We start from the raw sequence: 26,209 nt of genomic DNA on the forward strand, positions 1-26,209 counted from the left end.
CTGGGGTTTGAACTCAGGACATGGCACTCCTGCTTGGCTATTTCTCCTCAAGTCTAGTGTTCTACCAATTAAACCACAGCTCTGCTTCTGGGTTTTTGCTGGTTAACTGGATAAAAGAGTTTCTCAGATTTGTCTGCCCAGGCCTAATTCAAACCTTGATCCTCAGATCTCAGGATCCTGAATAGTTAGGTTTACAAGTGTGAGATACCAGTGCCCAGCAGGTTGTATTTTTTGGTATTTTGGTTTTATGTAATTATAATTTTGACAGCTAAATAGTATACCATGTTTGTTTGTTTTTTACAAAGGAATAACATTAGCAACTATTGTACATGTGTTGGAATGATCTGTTTTTTATAGATGATAGATGCACATTTTAAAAAGTGTTAATTTTTTATAAACCTATAATATAATTTTTGTTGAGCTACTTTTTGTGTTAATTTTGGAAACTAAGAAAATTTACCTGACTGAATTCTGCAAATTTCTCTTACTTAGCCCAGTGGAAAAACACCAGGAAAAGGAAAATTGAAATGATGTTTTGCCTGATATGAATAAGTTGCATATATGTTTTAAAAAACTAAAATCCATATTGATAGTTGATCATTTGATTTTGCCTAATGAGATGCAGAATAAAGACTTTAATTTGAAGGGCATATTAGAAGGGTTTGTGTGTGTGTGTATGCGTGTGGGTGCTGGTACTGGGGCTTGTACTCACGGCCTCACATTCTTGCTAGGCTTTTTCACTCAAGACTGGTGCTCTACCACTTGAGCCACAACTCCACTTTCAGCTTCTTGCTAGTTAAGTGGAGATGAGAGTCTACCAGGTTTGCTGGCTTCAAACTTTGAACCTTAGATTTGAGCCTCTTGAGCAAGTAGGGATATAGGTATGAAGCACTAGCAACAGGGTAGGAGTTATTTTTAAAAAATATTTCTTCCCTTCCATTTTAGGATCTCCACCGTACGGGCTGTAGCTCCTACTGTGGCCAAGAGGCTGAGCAAGACAGAGTGGTTTTGAAGCGGGTGCTGCTGGCCTATGCCCGATGGAACAAGAATGTTGGGTACTGTCAAGGATTCAACATCCTGGCTGCACTCATTTTGGAAGTGATGGAAGGCAATGAAGGAGATGCATTGAAAGTGAGTGTTAGGCTCTGATGAAGAAAATTGGAATTCTTTTAGAGTGAAAACCTGGAACTATAATTTTCTACTGTGATGCCTCTGCTCATTCCAATAACTTATAATAAACGTATGATAGCAATTGTATAATTTTCCATCATTTGTAATTATCTATGATAGTATTGCCCCCAAATTGAAGCCAGGTCAAGTGACAGATGTGTGTAGCTGCCAATTGTGAAGGAAATGAGTATTTTTGGTCTTAAGTAGGACCATCATGCCTTAAGTAAGCCATCCTATTTTTTATTGTTGTTGGTTGTGGGGCCTGAACTCTGGGTGGTGCTGTCCCTCAGCTCTTCAGCTCAAGGCTAGCACTCTACTACTTGAGCCACAGCACCACTTGCGGCCTTTTCTTTTTGCTTATGTGGTGCTGAGGAATTGAACCCAGGGCCTCATGCATACAAGGCAAGCGCTCTACCACTGAGCCATCTTCCCAGTCCCAGGCATCATATATTTTTTTTGGAATCATATTTTTTAAGCAAGTTAAATATTAATGTTTTGTATTTTATTTTTATTGTGAAAATACCATACAGAGGAGTTACAATGACATGAGCAAGGTAATGAGTACATTTCTTATCAAGCATTTTTTGTGTGTAACAAATTAGCTGCTTAAAATAGCAAGCACGTATCACTTCATGGTTTCTTTGCATCAGAAATCTGGTCATGGTTAGCTAGTTTGAGGACACATACTGTGGTGTTCATATTGTCTCATCTGAAGATGCAGTGGGTAGACCATTTGCATTTGTGCAGTTGTTAACAAGATTTCAATTCCTCATAAACTGTTGAACTGAGAGGTCTCAGTTTCTTAATGTTGTTGGCTGGAAGCCTCTGTTAGTTCCTTGTCACATAAGTCCCTCCATCTCCCAGACTGGTGTATGTTACAGATTTTTTGGCCAGATATTGTTTTTCCATGTTCTAGTTGTTTCAAGTGGTTACGAGAGCCAACGCATACTCAAGGTAATGGGTTGGGGCTAACTGGGGCTCCTATTAGAAGCTGCCTGCCATCCCACTGCATTTAATTTTGATTGGCTGTCGTATTGGGTTGCTTTCCTCTTCATATTTGGGGCATGGTATGGAGGAGGTGGGCTGAAGGGGTCTAGGGAAGTGTTTGCATGGAGAAAAGTTACAGGAGTAAATTATATCATTATCCTTTAATCTTTGATGCCTATGATCCTTTTATTAGTTAAAAATAGTTCTGGAGCATTAACAATAGTAGCTTATAAGTTTGAATGTGAGTCAGTGAGTTACCTGAAATACACTCTGTATGGAAAAAAAAAGCCTTTCAGATGTGGAGGATGGCCACTGCCTTATTTGCTTAGGGCAGTGTAGGCTGCCAATTTATGTATGAACCTTTAAACTTTGGTTGATTGCAGTGCTTGTGATGTATGAGATGGATGTTTCATCTTTGCATGCAAGACGTACCCCCTTATACTCTTAAGTGATATTCTCAGTCACTGATGTGGTATGGAAAAATAAATGTGTTTTCCATCTCGATTGAGAGCTAATTAAAATCTAGCCTATCCTTTTTTTTCCATTTGTGTATTTAAAGAAACAATATTGAAGCCACCTGTTCATCGAATAGGTAGGGGCCAGGGATAGGTGAAGAAGATAGTGAAAAATCAAACACATAACTTTAAGGCATTTTAAATTAAAAAGGCATTTTGTCTACTCAGTCAATCGATTTTACTTGGGATTTAAAAAAAATGGAATGTGTATGACTCAAATGAGCAGTGTTCCATTGAACAGTTGGAATAGAAGATTCAGGTTAGAGGGTGGGATGGAGGAGTTTAGGGAAATAAACTTTGAACTCTTTATTTTTGGGGTCCGGTCGTGGGGCTTGAACTCTGGGCCTGGGCGCTGTCCCTGAGCTCTTCAGCTCAAGGCTAGCACTCTACCACTTGAGCCACAGCGCCACTTCCGGCTTTTTTCTTTTTGCTTATGTGGTGCTGAGGAATTGAACCCAGGGCCTCAGGCATGCAAGGCAAGCGCTCTACCACTGAGCCACCTTCCCAGCCCCAAACTTTGAACTCTTGAAAAGGCTCATGGTTGAGAAATGGAACTCTCATGAAAGGTTGGGTTGGATAGAGTTGAAAAGTGGAGTGTTTGTATTTCTGCCCCCAAGTAAATTAAGGACATGCTATACATTTCCATCCCTTAGGAGCAGATAGGTCTTCTTGTTTAACATACAGAAGAGTACTGGGGTCCTGAAGAAAGCTTTCTGGTGCCAAGGAAATTACAGGATGTCTGTGTTTTCTTCATAGCCATTTTGGTCTCTGCAGGTTGAAATTACAAAAGAAATATATAGAAATAGAAATGAAGGAAACATTTTTCCTGCCTTTTTTTTTTTTTTTTAATTTCCTTTCCAAAGCTGAGGACTGAACTTAGGACCTTGTGCTTGCCAGGCAAGTGCCATTTTACTGAGCTAAATCTCCAGCCCCGCTTCTTGCTTTTAAGTAGCAGTGTTGTTGGTTTATTTTTTCCTGAGTAACTTTTTTTTTGGGGGGGGTCATGGGGCTTGAACTCTAGGCCTGGGCGCTCTGCCCAGCTCTTCAGCTCAAGGCTAGCGCTCTACCACTTGAGCCACAGCACCACTTCCAGCTTTTTTCTTTTGCTTATGTGGTGCTAAGGAATCAAACCCAGGGCCTCATGCATTCAAGGCAAGCACTCTACCATTGAGCCAACTTCCCAGCCCCTGAGTAACTATTTTGTTTGTATTTGTTAAAAGTTTGAAGCTCTTTTGCTACTTATCCATATTTATTATTCTATTTTAAGATATAAGCTTGGCTCCAGTGGCTGAGGGCCTGTAATCCTAGCTACTTAGGAGACTGGGATATGAGGATTGTGGTTTGAAGCTAGCCTGGACAGATAAATTTGAGGGAATCTTATCTCTGATTAATCAGCAAAAAACTCAAAAAACAACAAGCCAGATGTGGGGTTGTCCAGCCTTGAGCAAAAAAGCTAAGGGAGAGCTCAAAATCCTGAGTTCAAGCCCTAATGCCTACACCTACCACCACTACCACCACCACCACCCCATATAGAATTTGGCCTTTGAAATTCAGTCATGGATATGAGTGAGCTTAATATTAGACTTGGAGATGAATTTAGTTGCTTTGTGTTTTTTTTTATTTGTTTTGGGTCTATTTTAATAAAGGATAGGGCTGTATGTAGCTCAGTAGTAGGGTGCTGCTTGCCTACTTGTAGCCCTGGATTGGATCTCTAGCACCACACTACCAAAGGGAGGAAAAAAAGGAATATTTCTCTTAGTACTATATAATTTATCCTTAGGTAAAAAGTGTAATAATTCAAAGCTAGTTACCTTTAAATTTGCCTTTGTGATCCTATACATTCATTTTTTCCTCTGGTGTGTGGAGTGTGGGTCCATACCGGGGCATGCTGCCCTGCTGGGAATCTGCTCTTTCCCCTGGGACCCACTCTGTCCTGAGGACTGAGTGGACTCCTCCTGTTGCTGAGCTCCTGATTCCTAGGTGATGATGTGTTTACCTGGTAAATCCAGTCCTCAATAACAAGGCTGACTTGATGAGCTTACTCACCTGTGCCAAAGGTCTTTAAGAGTCAGTTCTCACAAACCAAACTATAAAAATTATAAACCACAAATGAGAAAGTGGGATTGTGGAAGAGCTAGGAAGAATATATACATATATATGTATATAATTGTGCCAGTAACTAGGGCTTGAATTTAGGGCCAGGGCACTGTCCTTGATTTTTTTTCTGCTCAAGGCTAGTTAGTGTTCATTTCTTGAGCCATAGCTCCACTTCCTGCTTTTTGGTGGTGAATTGGAGAGAAGTCTCAAGATTTGTCTGTACAGGCTGGCTTTAAACCATCATCTTCAGATCTTAGCCTCCTGAGTAGCTAGGATTATAGGTGTGAACTATCAGCACCTGGCTGATATATCTGTGTGTGTGTGTGTGTGTGTGTGTGTGTGTGTGTGTGTATGTGTATATATAATACATATATATTAGAATAGAGTTTTGTGGGATCCTGAGGCAAAAAGCAAAACATACAACAATAGCTTATCTAGCAACATGCAGCCTTGAAACTCTGATTTGCCAATACTCTGGCATGTGAGCTCATCTTTTAGGGAGCCGGCACCCAGCATATAGGCAGGACTAAAGACCTACCAACAGAACTCATGTATATTTTGCTGAATCACTCTGATTTTTTTTTAAATTAACATTCTAGAAAGGTGGTAATACAAGTAGAGAAATCAGAATGAAATTGTAGTTCAAAGAACTTGTATGACAATATTGATCAAAGAAATGTAGATTGTAGAAGTTTTGCTTATTCAAATAAAGCCTGGCTGCATCTCTCAGGAAAGGAAAAATGATAAAAAGCTAGCAGCAAGTTGCTATAATAACCCAGGTTGATGGCTGCTGCTTTGTGGGAGTTTTATGGCAGGCTGGCTCCTGGATTTCATGTGCAGGTGGTAAAGCTGTGGATACCAGGAAGCAAGTACTGAAGCTCCTGAGATGTCTGTTGATGAAGCTCATACTTTCTCATTCCTCCTTGAGGCTGAGAGTTGTGTAATTGCAACTACATACAGGATGAGCTCAGGTCTGGCAGCCCTTTCTTCCCACAATCTCAGCTAACAGTAGACTTTGGGTCTGAGTGACTGAGATAATTATGCTGCCTGCTCCCACCACAAGGTGTTTGATTCTGACACATTGAAAGGATGCTTGGTGTACTAAGGCTAGCTGCTTTTATCGATTTGAATGTATTCTCTTAATTTAGGACCTGTTAGGATCTTGGTTGTTATGAAGCAATCTTGTTTTTTTTTTATTCTTTTATTTTTCTCCTACAGATTATGATTTACCTGATTGATAAGGTCCTTCCTGAAAGCTATTTTGTTAATAATCTCCGGGCGTTGTCTGTGGATATGGCTGTCTTCAGGGACCTCTTGAAATTGAAACTCCCGGAATTATCTCAGCACCTGGATACTCTGCAGAGAACTGCAAACAAAGACAGTGCGGGTAGGGATGATTCATTGCCTCTGAAAATATTGGGCTTCTCTTAGTCTACTCTATAAATAAGCTTAAACCTGGAATGGAAATACAGGTTGCCAGGTATTTTTGTTTTAAGAGTTTGGGGCAATAAAGCAGTTTAGAACCCACAGAAGAGAAGCAAGACTAAAAACATATAGGGCTACTGTTGAACCTCTAACTGGCCCTGGGTAGAAAGTTGATTGAGAGCCTAAAACTACACCAGTACCATATCAACAACTAACAGGATATACTGAATTCTAGATGAAGATGGTGTACATATTTTACTATGGAGTCCAACTGCTCTTAGCTGGCACCAAATCTATAGGAGTTCTTTAAAACTGGGCTATAGTTATAATTTTGTACCAACTGGTTTTCCCAAATCCTTTGAGGTAATGGGAGGAAAGCTCTGAGAGTTTTTGCTATCTAGAGGGCATTGTCTGGCTCTTAGAAGTACTTGCATTTAATTACTCTAGTTAGACACAGTGCTTATATTTCTGTCCTGTTCTCTGGGCACCAGAAAGAACAGTCAAAAGTTTGCTGTGTATGCTGTACACCCATGGGTGTCAGATTCTGTTGTCTAGTCTGACCCACACATTTAAGTCTGGGGAGGTAGAACTGGCAGTATAGCTCAGTGGTGGAGTGCTTGTAAGGCCCTGGATTCAATAACCAACATATATCCAAAGACCTCAAATAGACATTTTCCAAAGAAGGCATACAAATATATGACAACACATACACAAAAAGATGCCCCACATTCCCAACCACCAAAGTAGCATATTAAGGGATTTGGGGAATCTAATCTTTGCATAAAATGTATAGGAAATTTAAAAAAATCATTGTTATTAAGGAATTGTACAGAGGGGCTACCACTTTCTAAGTTAGGCAATGAATAAATGTCCTCTTTTGGACAATGTCATCCCTTTCTTAACTCTCCCTCAGTTGCCCCTCTGATCCCTGCCCACAAGTTACATAGTTCATTTTTCACATATTGTATACTGAGTGTCATGACTGTATTTATTCTGGAAATTTTAGTGGTACCTAGGTATCTCATGTATTTTCTCCTAGGTCATTTAAATGATCTCATTGAACTTGGTGTGCAGTGTAAATGAATTTCTGTGAACTTTATAATGCTCCCAGATAGACAGTGTTCTTGCCTGTCCTATAGACAGACAAGTTTTCCACCTGCTCCCCTTCCCCCCTAGCCCTTTGCATTTGACTATAAGGAATAACATGAAGTTCTAGTCTCTGAATAAGTATTTCTTTATAGATTAGGAAAGAGAAAACAAGGGCAAGAAAGTTCAGGATTCTTTTTGGTCACATTTAGACCATTGTTTATACTGACTTAACTGGAAGAGAGCGAGTCAATCTAACTATCTGTGTTTTCATATCTCATTAATAAACACACACTTATGTTAGCAATAGGAAGTGGGACTCTTTAAAGTGAATTCAGAAATTTCAGAATGGGCCTGTTCCTGAATCTTCCTTTAAAACTGTGTATAATGTAGAAATAGGCATATACTCTATTATAAAATATTATTTTATATATCATATAACCGATATCTTACATATTATATGTTTATTAGTATATATAAAATATTTTAAAATTTAATGTCGCTTAATCTCCAACTATGTTGAGATTTTTCCAGTTATGATCCCATTGTGATCTGAGAATTATGTATAGCATAGAAGTAAGTAATTTATAATAAGCCACTTTAGTCTTCATCAGCTACATTTGAGTAAAAACAGGCTCTGTAAGATTCTCCCTGTTTCTGGAAAGGAAAAATGGAGCAATGACCCAGGATTTAGAGATAGGAAGGAAGTCAGTCATGAGATATTAACATGTTCCGGCGATTGGAAGAAGTTGGCCATCTTGTCAATTATCAGCCCTGAAGGCCTTTCGTGTGTGTGTTTTGTTTCAGGCGGATATGAGCCCCCTCTTACGAACGTCTTCACCATGCAGTGGTTTCTCACCCTCTTTGCCACGTGCCTCCCTAACCACACCGTTTTAAAGATCTGGGATTCAATCTTCTTTGAAGGTTCGGAAATCATCCTAAGGGTATCACTGGCTATATGGGCAAAATTGGCAGAGTAAGTGTTTTCCTTGCTGTTCTATGGTGTTGGCATGAAGTGTTTTTTTGTGCTTCAGGTGTTAAGAGCGAGGGAAAAAGAACGTTGTAAACTTTGTTGACATGCTTTAGCCTACTGAATCTCAACTGGCTCCTTGATTACTCTGGGCTGGAGGAAATCTATTTTAGGAAAGTGTCATGCTACTTCAGGTCTATGGATCTTCTTGTCAGCTGGAAGGGGGTGCATAGAGGGAGAAACTGGAAGATTTAGAGGGGAGGAGATGGATGTGTCGGCTCATATCACAATTTGGATTATTTATAAAACACTGCCTTTCCAGGCTGTGATAAAATGAAATGCGATTACTTGCACAGGGAACTCTAGCATGACTCTGTACTGTTCTGTCAATAGCAGAACACACGAAACTCCTTTCTTTTTCACCAAAAATTTCTTCTGTTGAGATCTAGTTCTGCCAACACATGTTACCAAGTGGATTTGTACTTAACATTCCTTTTCATAGCAGGGCTGAGTACTGAAAAGGATAGGATATTTTCACTTATTTCTAACATATGGTGGTGACAACATTAACTTTGTACCTCTGGGTAATGGAAAAATTAGGAATGACAGGATAAAGCTGTTAACAGAGAGATATTTTCTTGTTTTTACTTTGTTGTTGGGGTTTGTTTTGAATTGATTTACCGTTTTTCCAGTACTGATTTTTTATCTCACTGAGCCATGCTTCCAGCTCTTTTTAGCACTGGTTATTTTATTTATTTATTTATTTAATTAGTTAGTTAGTTAATTAGTTTTGGTCGGTTGTGGGGCTTGATCTCTGGGCCTGGGCGCTGTCCCTCAGCTCTTCAGCTCCAGTGCTTTAGCGCTTGAGCCGCAGTGCCACTTCGGGTTTTCTAATGGTTTATTGGAGACAGACAAGAGTCTCATGGACTTTCCTGCCTGGGCTGGCTTTGAACCTCATTCCTCAGAGCTCAGCCTCCTGAGTAGCTAGGATTACAGGCGTGCGTGAGCCACCTGTGCCTGGCAGCACTGGTTATTTTTGAAATAAGGTCTTGCTTTCTGCTCAGATGTGAGTCTGAACCATGATTCACCTAGTTTAGGCATCTCATTGTAGCTATAAAGATGGGTGTAACCACCACACCCAGCTTCATCCAATTGGATAGGGTCTTTGGTCTTTTCTGCTGGGTTATCCTGGAACTAAGATTCTCCCAGTGTCAACCTCCTGTGAAGCTAGGATGTTAGGTACGCACCATGTACTCCAACTATGGGTTTAGAAGAGGTCTCATAGACTTCTCTACGAAGGCTATCCTCGAACCAGAATCTGTCCATTCCTACCAAGTAGCTAAGGGTACAGGCAGGAGTCGCTAGGACTCAGATTTTTTAAAAGCTACTATTTATTGTTTTTTGAGTCAGGATCTCACTGTGTAGTTCAGGCTGGTCTGGAACACATCATCTTCCTATTTCTGCCTAAGTGATGGGTAAATGCTGCTTTAGTAAAACTATGAATCACTTGACTAAGTACCCATGAACAATATGTCAAAAATTAATAAACTAGGGCTGGGAAGGTGGCTCAGTGGTAGAGCGCTTGCCTTGCATGCCTGAGGTTCTGGGTTCGATTCCTCAGCACCACATGAGCAAAAAGAAAAAAGCCAGAAGTGGCGCTGTGGCTCAAGTGGTAGAGCAGTAGCCTTGAGCTCAGAGTTCAGGCCCCATGACCAGATCCCCCCCCAAAATTAATAAACTACTGGTGTGTTTTGTTTGAAAGTATTTTAACTACTCTTTTGTTGTTTCCTGGAAGACTTGTGGTATTTAAGTTTTTTTTTTTTCAAATAAACAGTCACTATCAGTTCAGGGATTAAAATATCAGTATTATGTGTAAATATTATGTGTAAATATCCTTTGCCTTTTTTATTGTACTTTGCTTTTTAGTTATATCCTTTGCCTTTGTTTTGCTGTTTTTGTTATTGCTATTTTGTTTTGTTTTTAGTTACATCATTTGCCTTTGTTTTACTGTAGTTTGCTTTTTTGCTTCAGTATGAGATTTAATGCTATTTACTTAACTTTTCATTTTCTCCCAGTATCTATCTTTTCCTACACTCATTTTCTAAATTACTCTGCACATTTTAGGCATTTTTGAGCTTTGATAGTTCCTGAAGTGCTATAGAGTGGGTAATTGGCTTATAGGATTACAGTAGTAAAACCCTCTACTTTGTGATAGTCACCATTGCAGTGTGTGTGTGTGTGTATGTGTATGTATGTTGTGTGTATGTGTGTGTATGAGTGTGTATGTGTATAAGTATGTACTGGGGCTTGAACTCAAGGTCTTGAGCTCTCACTAAGCTTTTTCCTTCAAGACTGGAGCTCAGCCTCTTGAGCCACTCTTCCAGCTTTTTGTTGGTTAATTGGAGATAAGAGTCTCTTGAATTTGGATTTATCTGGCCAGGCTGGCTTTGAACTCTATTCTCAGATGGTAGTTTCCTAAGTAGCTAAGATTACAAACTTGAGTCACCAGTGCCAAGCTTGTGTTAGTTGTTAATAAAGGGACAGGAAGAAAAAAAGGTAACCCTACCCAGGCGCCGGTGGCTCAAGCCTATAATCCTAGCTACTCAGGAGGCTGAGATCTGAGGATCGCAGTTCAAAGCCAGCGTGGGCAGGAAAGACTGTGAGACTCCTATCTCCAATAAACCACTAGAAAACTGGAAGTGGCGCTGTAGCTTAAGTGGTAGAGCGCTCGCCTTGAGCTGAAGAGCGCAGGACAGCACCCAGGCCCAGAGTTCAAGCCCCACGACTGACCAAAAAAAAAAAAAAAAGATAATCCTGATGTTCTTCCCATCAGCTCATTGTAGGATCAGAATCCTTAGGAATGCTCCACTATTGACATTGTAGTAGCTGCAATGTAGAGCAGGCAACCAGTGATTACAATGCTAAGCACCATTCCACATTCTCTGCACTGTTGAATCATTTTGTTCTCTACCATCATGTGAGATATGCATATTATCTTGATTTTACAGGTATCAAACCTGAGGCACAGAGTTCAGTTAATTGTCTCTATTCACTGGGTTAGTGAGAGGGACTGAATTAAAACCCAAGTTTCTCTGGCTCTAGAATCTGTGCTTTTAATTAAGTAAATCTACTACTAATAAAGACCTACTGTTAAAAAATTCAAGGGATTCTGATATATTTGACTTACATATATCAGTCAGATATCTATGTATCTATCCCTATATATTGGCATCTGTTTACCAATCATCATATCTATTTAACATTCATATGTCATATATATGAGATACACAAAATATATTAGTCTGGTACAGTTTTAAGTGTTTCAGAGTTTTGCTCATTGTAATTGTACACTTTGTGAGCATGCAGCGATGAGATGCAAGGACAGGCAATCAACACCCATCCAGAGCTAACAGTGTTGTTGTGTTAGACAGTCAGAGCACATTAGCTCATAACCCTGTGAAGTAGCAGTATTCCTTCCAGTCTGTTCAAGTGAGAAAGCTTCCTAAGCTCGTTAGGTTAATTAACTTGCTCACAGTCATGCAGCTAATGAATATGCCTGGATCTTTGTGATTCTAGATGACTCTTCTCCACAAACATTACATCAGAAAACCCCTAAGTGGCATGTGGGTAACTTACAGCTTCTGTGTTCCTGAGGAACACCTGCGTCACTTGCTTCAGCAGCTTGGCATTTGTATGTAGTCTGTGAGTTGCAGGCCATCAGCACCTTCTCAGGCATCTCTTTACAAGTTCTTTGTCTTCTGGCCCACAATTACTGTCACTCTGTCATTACCTCATTCCTGGTCCCTTTTGGATAAACCTCCCTGGTCTCCTCTCCTGTACCACATTTGCCATTCTGCCTACCAGCTGACCTTGCCAAGGGCACATCTGTTTCCTCATTCCCTATTAAAAGCCTAGCAGCTACTCCTGTCCTGAAGAGGCTCAGCTGGTCTGAGGCCTTTGCAATCTGTTGTTGGGATTTCTCCAGCCTTAGCTCTCACTGGCTCCCTCTGGTGTGCAATGATTCCTCTCATTTTGGTCTTGCAGTTAGTTAAGTGGGCTGTTTCCTACATCAGGTCTGTAGGTCTGTGGAATACTCTCCCCTCCCCCACACCCTGGCAGCCTACAGATCCTTTCTTCAAAACTCATGAAGCATTTTAATTTTCTTCTTTGTGCCCTGGGATAAATATAACCACCTTTCATTTAAGTCCATCTGCTGAATTTTTGTAACAATACTTTAACAGTTCACTTCATTAATTTATTTACATGATTGTGGCAATGGTATTTGAAGAGCACTGTGGACAATAAGGGTTTTATATACACACACAAACACACTTTTAAAAACTACTTACTCGTTATTATAAATATGATTAACAGAAGGATACTTTTTTATTGGTGCTGGCCCTGGGACTTGAAGTCAGGGCCTGGGCACTCTCCTTGAGCTTTTTTGCTCAAGGCTAGTACTCTACTACTTGCACAGCTCCATTTCTGGCTTTTTTGCTGGCTAATTGGAGATTAACCTGCACTTCCTGGGCTGGCTTTGAACCACATTGCTTGATTGCAGTCTCCTGAGTAGCTAGGATTATAGGCATGAGCCACCACTGGCCAGTTTTTTTTTTTCCTGTGTGTATATGTATATAAATAATATAGTATATAACATAGACCCACTTTTTTTTCCAGTCCTAGGGCTTGAACTCAGGGCCTGGGCACTGTCCCTGAGCTGCTTTTGCTCAAGGCTAGCACTCTACCACTTGAGTCACAGTGCCCCTTCTGGCTTTTTCAGTTTATGTGGTACTGAGGAATTGAACCCAGGGCTTCATGCATGCTAGGCAAGCACTCTACCACTAAGCCACATTCCCAGACCCCCTCCCCCACTTTTTGACGACTGAAAATAACCCATTGTTAGTGCATGTCAAGCACATGACTTGTTGCTGGGCCAACAGATTGATTATCTGATTATACAAAAACATTATACTAGATAAATCAGAAATATCTAGCACTCTTTGATTTGGACTATTCCTTTTGTTCCCCTTTTAAAAGGAAGATTAAATTCTACTCTGTCTCCTAAGTTACTAGGTTACAGCATCTTCCCTGAACTCAGAAACTTCTGCCTGTGAAAACATTCTGTGGACTAATGAAATAAGCTGTTTAAAGTTTTCCTAGTTTTGATCTTGCAACTCTATTGTGGTTTGATTTCAGTCTATTAATGATATCCCAGATGATTCCTTGCAGGGGGTAACTACTCTTCAGAAACCAATTTTATTTTTTTAAATTTAATTAATTAATTTATTTTTTGCCGGTTTTGGGGCTTGAACTCAAGGCCTAGGCCCTGTCCCAAATGGCAGGCTAGCGCTTTAGCGCTTGAGCCACAGTGCCTCTTCTGGGTTTTTCTGAGTAGTTTATTGGAAATCAGTGTCTCACGGACTTTCCTTCCCCGGACTGGCTTCAAACCACATTTCTCAGATCTTAGCCTCCTAAATAACTAGGACTATAGGCGTGAGCCACAGGTACTTGGCTTCAGTATCCAAATTTGTAGTTCTAACTTGTTTTCTTTCTTTCTCTTTCCTTCCTTCTTTCTCTCTCTTTCTCTTTTTTTTTTTTCTTGTATGCTGCTGTTGGGGCTTGAACTCAGGGCCTTGCATTCCTGCTGAGCTTTTTTGTACAGGCTAGTATTTTACCACTTGAGCCACACTTCCACTTCTGGCTTTTTGTTAGTTAATTGTATATGAGTCTCATAGTTTTGTCTGTCCAAACTGGTTTCAATCCTAGATCCTGAGATCTCAACCTCCTGAGAGGAGCCTGGCTTGTAGTTATGGTTTCTAATCAGTGCTGGATTTGTTGACGGGTAGAAGGTTTCACGTGGGCACAGATAAAGATACCATGGTGGGAGGAAGGCACATAGGGGAAATGAAATCCATTCTGTCACAAGCACTTCAAAGTTAATTTGGCTTTTTTTTTTCTTTTCTCTTTCTAAATTTTCTTTAAAAGACAGGGGCTGGTCTTAAGCTTCTAGACTGAAGTCATTGTCCTACTTCAGGAATGGATCACTGTGGCCTGCTTGGCTTGGCATTTTTTTTTTTTATCTTTTCTCCACATGTAGCAGGCTGTGTCAGGGATTTTGGTTATTATAGGTTGCTAATTCCATTACTCTGATGGCAAAAGGCAGCATTTCTTGATGGTGTGTACCTATTAGATGCTCAGCGCGAAGGCCTGAAACCTGTCCTTTTGTCTGGCCTTTCCTCATCTAGGCAGATAGAATGTTGTGGAACAGCAGATGAGTTCTACAGCACCATGGGACGCCTCACCCAGGAGATGCTGGAGAATGACCTTCTGCAAAGCCACGAACTCATGCAGGTGAGTGGGCAGCGGGGCTCGCCTGGGTGCGGGAACTCCAGGGACCCATGCAATGCAAAGTGGTGATTCTAGGAAATGTATGTAGCCAGCTTAGAGAGTTAGTTTTGCCACTGACCAAGAGTTTGTATAATTTGATAAGAATCAATATCACAAGAGGAAGCAAAAAGTGAATGAAGGCTCTTTGTTGTATTTTCATTCCCACTGTGTTGCTTGAAATCAGTAGGTGCAAGATAAAAATAGGACCTGGAGGCATGGCTCAAGTGATAGATTGCCAGACTTGAGCAAAAAAGTGAAGAGAGGGTGACAAGGCCCCAGTTCAAACTCTAGTACGAGAATGCACACGCACAGGTGCTCCCTCCCACCCCAGACTGAGACTAAAACAAGACAAAACAAAATCACTAGATGCTTAATTTAAATATGATTTAGATTGTTTAAGAATGTAAGTCTAAGATTGTTTTAAAGGGAAACTTATAGGGTAAATTATTTGGGGTTAGTGAGTTACTGAGATACAGAAATTATTCTAATCTTCATTTTATTTTCCACCTAGGTTACTCTGTATTACTCAGAATTTTAGTGGGAGAGAATGGAAGGGGTTGGCTAGTTTCTGGCAAGTTACTTTATCAAGATCATATTCATCCATCTTTGAACTAGACACTGGGCAGCAGAAAAGCTAGGGGATTTATTAGCACTCTCTCTCCCATTCATTTCTATAACATAAATTTATCCTAATTCTCCTCCAGTGCTCTGAACCAACTCCACTCTTTCTGCCTCTTCCTGTTGGTACTGACCCACTGTGGGTTGTACCTAGCATTGGCCTAGTGCCTTACTTCTTTTCTTTCTCTAAGAGTTCCCTCTTTTTAGTTGGTCTCAACTTTGGCTTTCGTATTGGGTTCTATGCCTGGGGTTATTTGCAGGTGCTGGCGCCCAGTCAGTAGACTACAAGACTAAGATGTGGACACTGATTTAGGGCTTGAAAGTGAGCTTCATTTTTTTCCCCTCTCACTTCTTGGCACTCCTAGCTTCTTCTCAGAGTCTCTAGTTCTTAGCAGACCCGTCTCAGCTATGGTGAATGCCTGATAGCACTTCCCTCCCTATTTGTCTACTATCTGATCCTGACATTTGTGCTCTGATTCCAACTCTTCTTACATATGGAGGCTGTTGCTCAGAAGTGTCTTTTATTTAGACAGTTCTGTGTGCAAGGGCTGTACCTGGCCTTTACATGATTGTCATCTGTCAGAATCAGGACTCAGAGACATCCCTGTACTCTCATTCATGAAACTCTCATGATTCCTCACTGCCTACAAAACAGTATGGCTATCTCAGCGTACCATCCCATGCTTTTGGCTAGTTGGCCTTAATCACCTTCTCAGCCGTGGCATCTGTTTTTCCTTTTGCACCCTCTCCTGCTTCCCATCGGGTCACATTGGCTCCCATGCTTCCTCAGCCATCTCTGCCCAGCCTTGCCCTTCTGTTTCTACACACCTTCCTTTGGAAAGTGGCAGTACAGATCTCATCTCCTTCACAGAACTTCTCTCATCAGCTCAACGAAAATCAGCACCTATTTCACAGAGTATTTTATTTGTGCCCCTCTTGAGAGCTTTCCCCACATTCTGCCTCCACTTAAGCTTGCATCTCATTTCCTGATGAATATTACAAGTTCCTTGAGGACAGGCGCTTGCTTGCTTATTGCCTTCCATCAGAGCCTCTCTATTGGCTTATTAACTCACAAGTAAACATTTATTGAACGTCTGTGCTTTTCTGCCTTTCATTCCTTTTTTCAGTTGATGTTTGCTGGGTTAAAGAAATTTCTAGGTGATGGCCCCTACTTCTACATTCCTTCTGCTCCAGTCAAATTAGCATTTTGCTTCCAGAGTCCCTGCCCACATTTACTGTCTGTTCCTTGTTCTGTATACTAAAACATCCCATGAATTCTCATCACCAGTTCTAGTAAATCAAATGTTCCACCCACATTTTCTAGGTTCTGTGTTAACTTCTTCAAATATTTATTGAGAATCTGTATTGAACAATTGTTGTGCTGGGTGTTGGGAACGCATATAGGAAGACTATATGAGATCTGTTCTCAGGGAGTTCATAGTCTCCTGTAACACTGTATAAATGTGTAACACAAGAGATGTGCAGAGGGTTTGAGAGGGTTGAAGAAGAAAGAAGATCTATGCGCCCAGGGCCTTAAGGAGCAGGAGGCAGGGCAGAGAAGAGAGGAAGTCAGGAGATGCTTCCTTGAGAGAATTAATGTCTACATTTATCTTTAAAGATAAATAGGAATATGTGTGTGTGTGTGTGTGTGTGTGTGTTTTGGAAGCACAGGTGCAGAGCATGTAGGCATTTTATGACTGAGAGAGCAGTATGAACAAAGACAGTGCTGTGTGTGACAGACAGCAAAGGAAAGCTGGTATTCAAGGACTATGTCACTCTACCCATAGCAAGGAGCTATGGGAGGAAAACGGTTTGAGTTGTGTTTTCTGTTAAGTACATGAGAGGCTCCATGAAGCAGGGATTTGAAAAGGTCAAGTCTCACACCACGAAGACTCGTGACCAGCAGTGAAGGGTAAAGACAAGAATGGAACAGAGACAGACTTGGGAAGGAAAACTGTCTACAGATAGGAGGGGAAGGGAGGAGTGTGGTAGGTTCTGGAGGGCATGTTTCCTTCTATGTCTCCATCTGTGAATTTTCTGTTTGCCCACCTGGGCCCTGCTCAGGTCTCTGATATCCTAGCCTTCATCCATGATGCCTCTTCTGGTACTTCTTCATCACTAAAGATTTTGGCCATTTATTTAATGCTAATTGCAGTTTATTTGATTTTTGGTATCTTTTGTATGACATTAATCTTCCCTCTCTGTAAAGAAGATACAGCTTTTTTAATGAAAGGAGCTTCTGTGACTTTCCATAACACCTAGCAGAGGACTAAGAATATAACTGTGTGCTAAATAAGTACACATTTTCAAGAGTGTATTAAAATGCAGATATTTGGCCTATAGGTGATTCTGCCATAGGTAGCTTTTAGACCACTTAGAAGAAAATTGGTTTGAAAGAAGTTTAATCATCAATGCATCTAAGCCTATCACTTTATAGAGAGGAAACTGAGTCTTGGAGAGTGAGCCACTTGCTAGTTTCCTGGTTGTCTAGTAACAGACTCAGGGCTGAGATTTGTATCCTAACTCTTGACCTGATGCTTTCCCCCAGCACCGAACACACCACAGCCACCTCATTCAAACAATGCATTTCTAAAATAGAAGCTGAAATCCTCTTCAGAAGAATAAAGCTGAATCGATATTCTCATTGAGCTTAAACATGACTGGAAGGGATGTGAGAGATCTTGGATAGTATCTTTTTCTTCAGGAGTTTCTAATTAGGTACTAGGAAAAAGAACCATTAAAGAAAGAAATATTGTTGTGAGAGAATCCTAGAGGGAGAATCATAGGCTGTGGGTTGACTGGTTCCACTTTAGAAGCATTTCTCTTGTCAAGGGAGAAGCCGAAGCAAGCCTAATTTTGTACAAGTTGTTTGAATGTTTCTTGTAAAACATGTCAATAATGAAAAAGGAAATTTTTCTTTTCAACAGTTCCTAAATATAAAATGTCTATTTATGGGTATGTGGGTAGTTCAGATAGTAAATAGACGTGTTGGTTTTTCCTTTGCATCAAAAACAGCTAGAGAAAGAAATGGTGAAATGCCATTTCAAACCACTGTTTCCTTTGTTCTCTCTAAAAAAACTTCCACTGGCTGCAATGTGGTTATGGTGGATGGTCAATCTGTCACCCAACTTCAAATGAAAAAGGTGAGCTGAATAGAAGGTCTATAGTTTTGAGCTGGAGAGTTGAAAGGATTCTCCTCTGGTGGTCTGTCTTGTTCCTCTCTAAGTGACAGATGCTAACAAAATAGAGCAAATGTTTCCCTGTGTGGAGCCTATCACTTGTTTCAAGTTAGCAATGGCGAATCAATATATCATTAAATAGGGAGGACTGGGAATGTGGCTTAGAGTAGAGCGCGTGCCTAGCATGCATGAAGCCCTTGAGCAAAGGGAGGAAGTTCAGGGACAGTGTCCAGGCCCTAAGTTCAAGCCCCAGGACTGGCAAAAAGAAAAAAAGAAAGAAATAGGGAAATTGTAGGAAAGTGGATGAAGGAACAAACACTTCTCGATTTCAGCAGGACTTTTGGTGATATCTTTGGCAATTTCCTTGAGGGCAATAGAGAGAAAAGTTGGTTTGATGTTTGGGGATAGTTTACTGTTAGGTGGAGGCAGCTCTCCTGTGCCACGAGTCAGGATCTATCCATCTGTGGACTGTTCACGTCTTCCCATCAGGGATGAGTTGGAAATATTAAGACTGTGGATGTCAGTGTTTCATTAATTACTACCGTCAAAAATGGAAAGCATCTGCCCAGCAGAGTCTGCGTACCTATAACCGTTAGTGTTTAGCCAGCGCCTTTGAGGCCATCTGCTCTACAAAGGGCTCCTATGCGAGGTGGCAATATTGAGCTGAATTGGGCTTACATCCCTTTCAAACTCTAACATCCCATGTCTGTACTATCCTTTGGCTGTAAAAGATCAGTAAAATCTTTCTCTTTTTTAAAGAATCAGTTTCAGGTCTTCAATTTGTACGTTAGAAGCCTAGAGGTTTCCATGTATCCTGAGTGCTGTGATGTGTTTGGAGAACCGTGTTGTTTGGAGAACAGTGGTGACTTCTTTGAAGGACTAATTTCGTGTTTCATCACGAAATGCAACTCAGTGGAACCAATTTTCGCTTTGGTCCTGTGTCTTCTACTGAATGGACAGAAGGAAGTTTCTCAGGCCTGGGGTAGGGGTTGGGGGAGCAATGCGGTGGGCCAGGAATGTTCTAATATCTTGGTGCAAGACTGGTAAACATAAAGCAAGTAAATCTTCAGCTAGACACCCCACTTTCTGTCTTCAGTGTGACATCACCTCATTTTGGTGAGGCGAGTAATGTCATTTAAAATTGAATCCACATTTTTTTTTTAAAGATGAGCCAAGTTTCTCAAATTATTAAGGAAAAATATCACATGAGTGAGGGGGTAGAGTGACTCTTGGCCCAACTAAGGGATCATATTTGGTGTGTGATGGTCAGATAACATGGGCCCCATTTTGTTCCTACTGAGGTCCAAGAAGAGGTACCATGTTGCCAGTGCATCTCTCTTGTCCTCTCAAAAGAGTGGATGGAGCCAAGACAAAATATTAAAAGCAAGGAGGGGAGAATTCTGCAGTGGTCCTGCCACAGCTGTTGGATACATTTGTATAATCAAAGAACACAAAGCATTCACTCTGAACATATTATTAATAAAATTACATGAAGCATTTTGGACACCCAGAATATATTAAGAATAGTAAAGCAAAACCAATAAAACTACTGCTCACCTTAAGAAATAAAATACTAGCAATACATGTACACACTCTCAAACATTCCCTCATCTTACCACCCTCTCTTCTCTCAGAGGACTGTAGTTCTTTCTGTTTTACATCACACACACACACACACACACATTTTTGGACTGGTATTGGGATTTGAGCTAAGGGCCTTGTACTTGCAGGTTGTTGCTCTACCACTTGAGCCATGCCTCTATCCCCTTTTGCCTTGGTTATTTCTGAGCTATGCCAGCCTGGGTAGGCCATCATACCTAGCCACGGGTTGAGATGGAGTCTAGCGAACCATTTTATCTCCTCAAGTTTTGATTCCTCAATCTCTGCCTTCAAGTAGCTAGGATTAGTACATCAACTCCTAGTATAATAAATCTCCTTTGAGGGGCTGGGAAGGTGGCTCAGTGGTAGAGCACATGCATGCATGAGGCCCTGGGTTCGATTCCTCAGCACCACATAAGCAAAAAGAAAAAAGCCAGAAGTGGCACTGTGGCTCAAGTGGTAGAGTGCTAGCCTTGAGCTGAAGAGCTGAGGGACAGCGCCCAGGCCCAGAGTTCAGGCCCCACAACTGGACCCCCCAAAATAAAATCTCCCTTGAGGAAGTGGCGCTGTGGCTCAAGTGGTAGAGCACTCACCTTGAGCTGAAGAGCGCAAGGACAGTGCCCAAGCCCAGAGTTCAAGCCCCACAACTGACAAATCAATCAATCAATCAATCAGTCAATCTTCTTTGAGAGGAGAGGGTCAGTAAGATCGGAGAGAAGTGGGTGAGGATGTGCACAGATGTTAGTGTTTTATTTCTTCAGGTAGGGAGTGGTTACAGAGGGTTTGTTGTACTATTCTAGTCACGGGGCCCTGCTCACACTTTATTTTTCAGATAAGAAAAGGGAAGTTCAGAAAAGAGAAAATCTGGGGTTGGGGACATGGCTCAGCTGGTAGAGTGTCAGCCAACGAATAAAAATGTCAGATCAAGAGTTTGAATCCCAGTCTCCAACAGAGAGAGAGAGAAAGAGAGCTTGAGGTAGAGAAAGGTTGGAGACCACTGTAATCTCATGCTTGATGCCAATGCAGCCTTAGGATACCTTCTGTTCTCCCACCACCACTGCTGCCCTTGCTCAGCTCCCAAAGCTTACAGAGGCACTCTGCCACCTGAGCCGTGTCCTCTGCCCTTTTATTTGTCTTGTTTTTGAGGTAGGGTCTCATTGCTTGAACTCTTCATCTCCCTCCCTCCACTCTGGAGTAGCTAGGATTATAGGCATGTGCCACCATGACTGGTTGCCTTCTGTTTTTGCCTTTGGGGAGTGAGGTAGTGTATGGTCCACTCCTGGGTGGAGAGCAGACTCCACCCTCCTTGCAGCAAAGTCTCCACCCAGGCAACTGGCACACCTGGAAGAGGTCACATCTGCATCCGCTGAGGTGACATCTGAATTTGATGTGGCCACACCTTTCTCTGCCCATACCCTAGATAAGGTCTCGCCCAGGCCCAGACGCTCTCTTTTCTAGCTCTTTCCCAGCTCTCTCTCTTTCCCAGCTCTCCCAGCTCTCTTTCCCAGGCCTTTCCCCGCCACGTGGAGGGCCAACATGGTCTGGTGCCGATCGGAAAGATGAATAAACCTACCCCTTACCTGAATACCATGTGCGTGGTACTGTTCTTACTCGGCTACCTCTTTTTAAAAACCTAACAGGTAGCACTGTATGATGTTAATACATTTGTGTAGTTTCTCAGCCCTTTGGGTACAATCAGGAATATAGCATATGTATAGTTAAGCATGAAAAATTGAAAGGGAACAATATTAAAGCATATATTTTTGGAGGGAGGGTAGTATCGGAGTTTGAACTCAGGACCTCATGCTTGCTAGGAGGTGCTCTACCACTTGAGCCACAGCACAGACTGAAAAGGGAGGGAATGTTAGCTAACATTTCCTTGCTTGGATGTTGGATTGGTATCTGCAGCACACACATACATCGAGAAGTTTGGGGACAGTCAGATGTATAATAGATTTTCACAGCAGTGACATTGAGCTACAAAATAAAACAAACTCTTCAGAGCCTGCCTTCTCTTTCCCATGCTTACAAGTAGACATCAAAGCCTCCCCCGAGAAATAGTCCTGCTAAAATGCAAAATATCATTAGAAGATAGTTTCCTAGACTTGTCATCAGGATGTTTGATTTGCTTCCTAGGACAAATGAAAAATCTGATTAATATTTTGCTGGTGAGTAAAAAATCAGGAGGATTGAAAAAATACGGCACAGAGAAATTAATTTTTAATAAAATAGAGAGCCAAGCAAGATTACTGTCTTCTTACTGATGGGATGATATATAATTTTGCAATTCTGGTTTAAGTGCAGACACTTTTCTCTATTTATAGATATTTTTGACAACCTAGGTTTATTCTTTGTCACTTTTTAAGTGCATTTTTTCTTCCTTTAAAAATAACAGGTAACAGCTAGCAATTTTCACCTAGAACTCCATCAAGCATTTGAAAAGACGATAATCTATGGAAAAAACTTGTAATTGGTCACAGGATCATCTATCAGACTTAATTTTGTCCAGAAGGCTGACATTAATGTCCCATAAAAAGCATCACACTTGAAAAACAAGCCCTACCTCTGTAGGATATTTTTGGGTTCTTTGTTACAGAGGTGTTAGGTACCGTGGATGTCTGAGCTAACCTATCTATCCAATGACCAGAAGAACTTGCCCTCTACCCCTGCCCACTCAACTACCTATATTCACCAGTTGTAATGCCCATTCACAGATGGGCTGATGTGAGGACTTGTTATGTTTGTTAACACAGCTGGAATCATTCCTTACCCAAAGTTCTTGAGACCAGAAATGATTCAGGCTTTGGAATTTTTTGTTATATTGGGAAATTTCATATATACATATATATAACATATATTATTATAATATATATTCTATATAATATAATATATTAATAATATAATATACTAATTATATATTACATATAATATAATATATTAATAATATAATATACTAATTATGTTATATTGTTATATATTATATATAATATGTAATATATTATAATAATATATAAATTTAATATATATTATATATATAATAAATTTTGGGTATGGGAACCAAGACTAGATATCAAATTCACTTGTTTCATATACATCTAATACACATTTTTGAAGATAATTTGATGCCATATTTTGAGTATAACCTGTGGATTTTGCCTGTGACCCATTCTATGAAGTCATATAGGGATTTTTTTTCCACCTATGACATCATGTGGGTACTCCAAAAGTTTGGGATTTTGGAACATTTTAGATTTTGCTTAGAGATGTTTAATCTGCATTAGTATTATTATTATTATTATCTTCCTTGAAGCTAAATGTTGAAGTGAAATAGGACTTGCCATATAAGGAGTACATCTGCCTCATCACCCTCCACCTCGTGAATGCTTAATGTCTTTCTGGAATTGATGAGTCGTGTAAGGCCACCATTTCAGACTTAGCAATTTTGCTTTTGTTTTCCAGACTGTTTATTCCATGGCTCCCTTTCCTTTCCCACAACTGGCGGAGTTAAGGGAAAAGTATACCTACAACATCACACCTTTCCCAGCCACAGTTAAACCTGCCTCCTTTCCTGGGTAAGACTGTTTATTATTTGTTTCCTGTTTTCTTTTTATGATGTAAGACTTAATTCATTAATTTTTTTATGATGGCTTAATATTTATTAGGTCCTGAAATTATGTGCAAAGTAATTTGGTTCTTAAAATCTGAATGACTCTCAATGGTTATGATTTATATTCATGAGAAAATTTTAACAACATAGTTTCCAAAGAAGTGTGAACCATATTTCAAGAATGAAAATAATGTGGAACTGGTATACAAATAAGCAGATGAGTTAGTTTCAAATAATAACAGAGACAGAAATTGATAGATACATATATGAAATCTGGAGTATGAAAAATTGCCAGATGAAGTTAATGGTGAAAAGATATGCTATTCAATAAGTGGTAATTGGGAAGGAAAGTTAACATTTTGCCTCACACCATACATCAGGGTGAGTTCATATGGCTGAATGTATTTCAGGAAATAATGAAATAATTAGTAGAAGAAATGAAGCAGTAGTTCTTTGAAATTGAGATTGTAGTAACTGCCTCAACAGTGAAAAAAATGAAGGTACTTTAAATAATAAAGGGAAAAAAGTACTTTAAAAATAATTTTTTTTAGCTAGGTGCCAATGACTCTTCCTGTAATCCCAGCTAATCAAGAGGCTGAAATCTAAGGATTACAGTTTAAAGCTAGCCAGGCAGGAAAGTGTGAGACTCTTATCTTCAAGTAATCACACACACAAAAAAATCTGGACATGGAGCTGTGGCTCTAGTGGTAGAGCACTAACCTTGAGTATAAAAGCTCAGGACAGTACGCAGGCCCTGAGTTCAAGCCCCAGGACTGGCACAAAAAATTTTTTTTTTCTGCCATGACCAAGCCCAAAACAGAACAAAACACAATCTAAATAAGCAGACCCAAAAATATTTATAGAAAAATCAAATTCTATACTATCAGGGATGATATTTCTGTACTATCAGGGCTGATATCTCTAATATATACAGTTCCTGGAAGTTCATAAGAAATTGGTCACTCGGGTTAAAAAGATGATGAAAGACAGAATATGTATTTATGCAAAAACAATATCGTTAGTACTAACAGAATCTCAAAACTAGAAACTGAGATTTTCCTCTCCTTACTCTCTTTCTTCCTTGGATTGAGGTTTATACTCAGGCCTTGACTTCTCTCTTGGCTTTTATGAAGTATTCCAAATGGAGAAAACAGTATATGGATGGTTATTTTCTGCAGTATCATTTCAATTGTGTGTGTGTGTGTTTTCATTTCAGTTGTATGATCATTGGAATCACTCATGAGTGGGCACCATGTCTGGCCTGGTTCTATAATGTGGGCTTTATGGGTATAGTACAGCTGTACAGAAAGGAAGAGGAAAGCTGCGGAGGTGGTTCAGCATCACAGCACTTGCTTGGCATTCATGAGGCCCTGGGTCCAAGCCTAGCCCCCAAAATAAAACAAATAAGCAAATAAAGCCACATTTTCTCAGTAAACAGATCTATGTGCAAGGCTCTTCTCTGTGTCTAGCAATAACTTGCTAGACAAAGTGTTTGATTCTTGAGCAAGGTAACTTCAAGAAAAGCCACTGAGTTGTAAGATAGTCTAAAAGGACATGTGACTGGAAATATTTCTTTGTTTGTTTCTTTCTTTTTTTCCTTTATTTTTCTTTTGACAGTCCTGGGACTTGAACCCTGGGCCTGAGCTTCTTTTGCTCAAGGAGAGCGCTTTATCACTTGAGCCACAGTGCCACTTCTATCTTTTTTTGAGTAGTTTATAGGAGATAAAAGGCTCATGGAGTTTCCTACCAAGGCTATCTTTGAACTGTGATCCTCAGATCTCAGCCTCATGAGTAGCTAGGATTACAGGCCTGAGCCTCTGGCACCTGGCTCTGGGAAAATTTCTAACATGATTAAAAGCAAGCTATAGAAGACAATATAGTATATTACTATATATGCACAGATGAAAATTATATAGTTATATATGCTGATTTGTCTGTAGACAAACTGATGAATGTAAAATATTGATGGTAAATGTTACCTGTGGGAATTAGATGGGTCAAGAACTGGGCAGATGTTGATAGGGTTGGGAAGGTGACTTTTAAAAAAATGTTTCATAATTACATAAATATGTCATTTAAACCACAGAAATGAGTTGCCTGTTGTTCAACAGTTGTTTAACAGTTTAACAGTTCTGTACAGTCGTATTTAAACAATACGACTATTTCCTTTGACTATTTTTTTTTTGTCTTTTTTCATGTTTTCTAAGACGACATGGCAAGAGCAGAGACAGTGATGAGGAGAATGATCTTGATGATGAAGATGCCATTGCGAATGCTGTGGGGTGTCTTGGGCCTTTCAGTGGGATCCTGGCACCAGAATTGCAGAAGTATCAAAAGCAGATTAAAGGTAAAGGAGTGGCTCTTGATTTAGATGATCATAGATTGGTTATTGTATTTTTATGTCTTCTAGAGGCCTCAGTAAGTCCCTGAACTGGTTACTACTAGTAAAAGTCTACATTTAGAATGTTTGGGGGGCTGGGAAGGTGGCTCAGTGGTAGAGCGCTTGCCTTGCATGCCTGAGGCCCTGGGTTCGATTCCTCAGCACCACATAAGCAAAAAGAAAAAAAGC

The 26,209-nt window shown here is 40.3% G+C and overlaps 1 protein-coding gene across 1 annotated transcript in view; it reads left to right on the forward strand.

The window, feature by feature from the left end:
• Tbc1d30 (TBC1 domain family, member 30) overlaps positions 1–26,209 on the forward strand; it is a 42,654-nt gene that overhangs the window by 9,183 nt on the left and 7,262 nt on the right. The window contains exons 5-10 of the mRNA XM_013018539.1: positions 946–1,131; positions 5,988–6,156; positions 8,088–8,256; positions 14,496–14,601; positions 23,493–23,605; positions 25,848–25,987. Coding sequence (XP_012873993.1) covers positions 946–1,131; positions 5,988–6,156; positions 8,088–8,256; positions 14,496–14,601; positions 23,493–23,605; positions 25,848–25,987 — 883 coding nt within the window. The remainder of the gene's footprint in view (positions 1–945; positions 1,132–5,987; positions 6,157–8,087; positions 8,257–14,495; positions 14,602–23,492; positions 23,606–25,847; positions 25,988–26,209) is intronic.

Source organism: Dipodomys ordii, unplaced genomic scaffold (assembly GCF_000151885.1).
Source record: "Dipodomys ordii isolate 6190 unplaced genomic scaffold, Dord_2.0 Scaffold3, whole genome shotgun sequence".
Lineage (NCBI taxonomy): Eukaryota > Metazoa > Chordata > Mammalia > Rodentia > Heteromyidae > Dipodomys > Dipodomys ordii.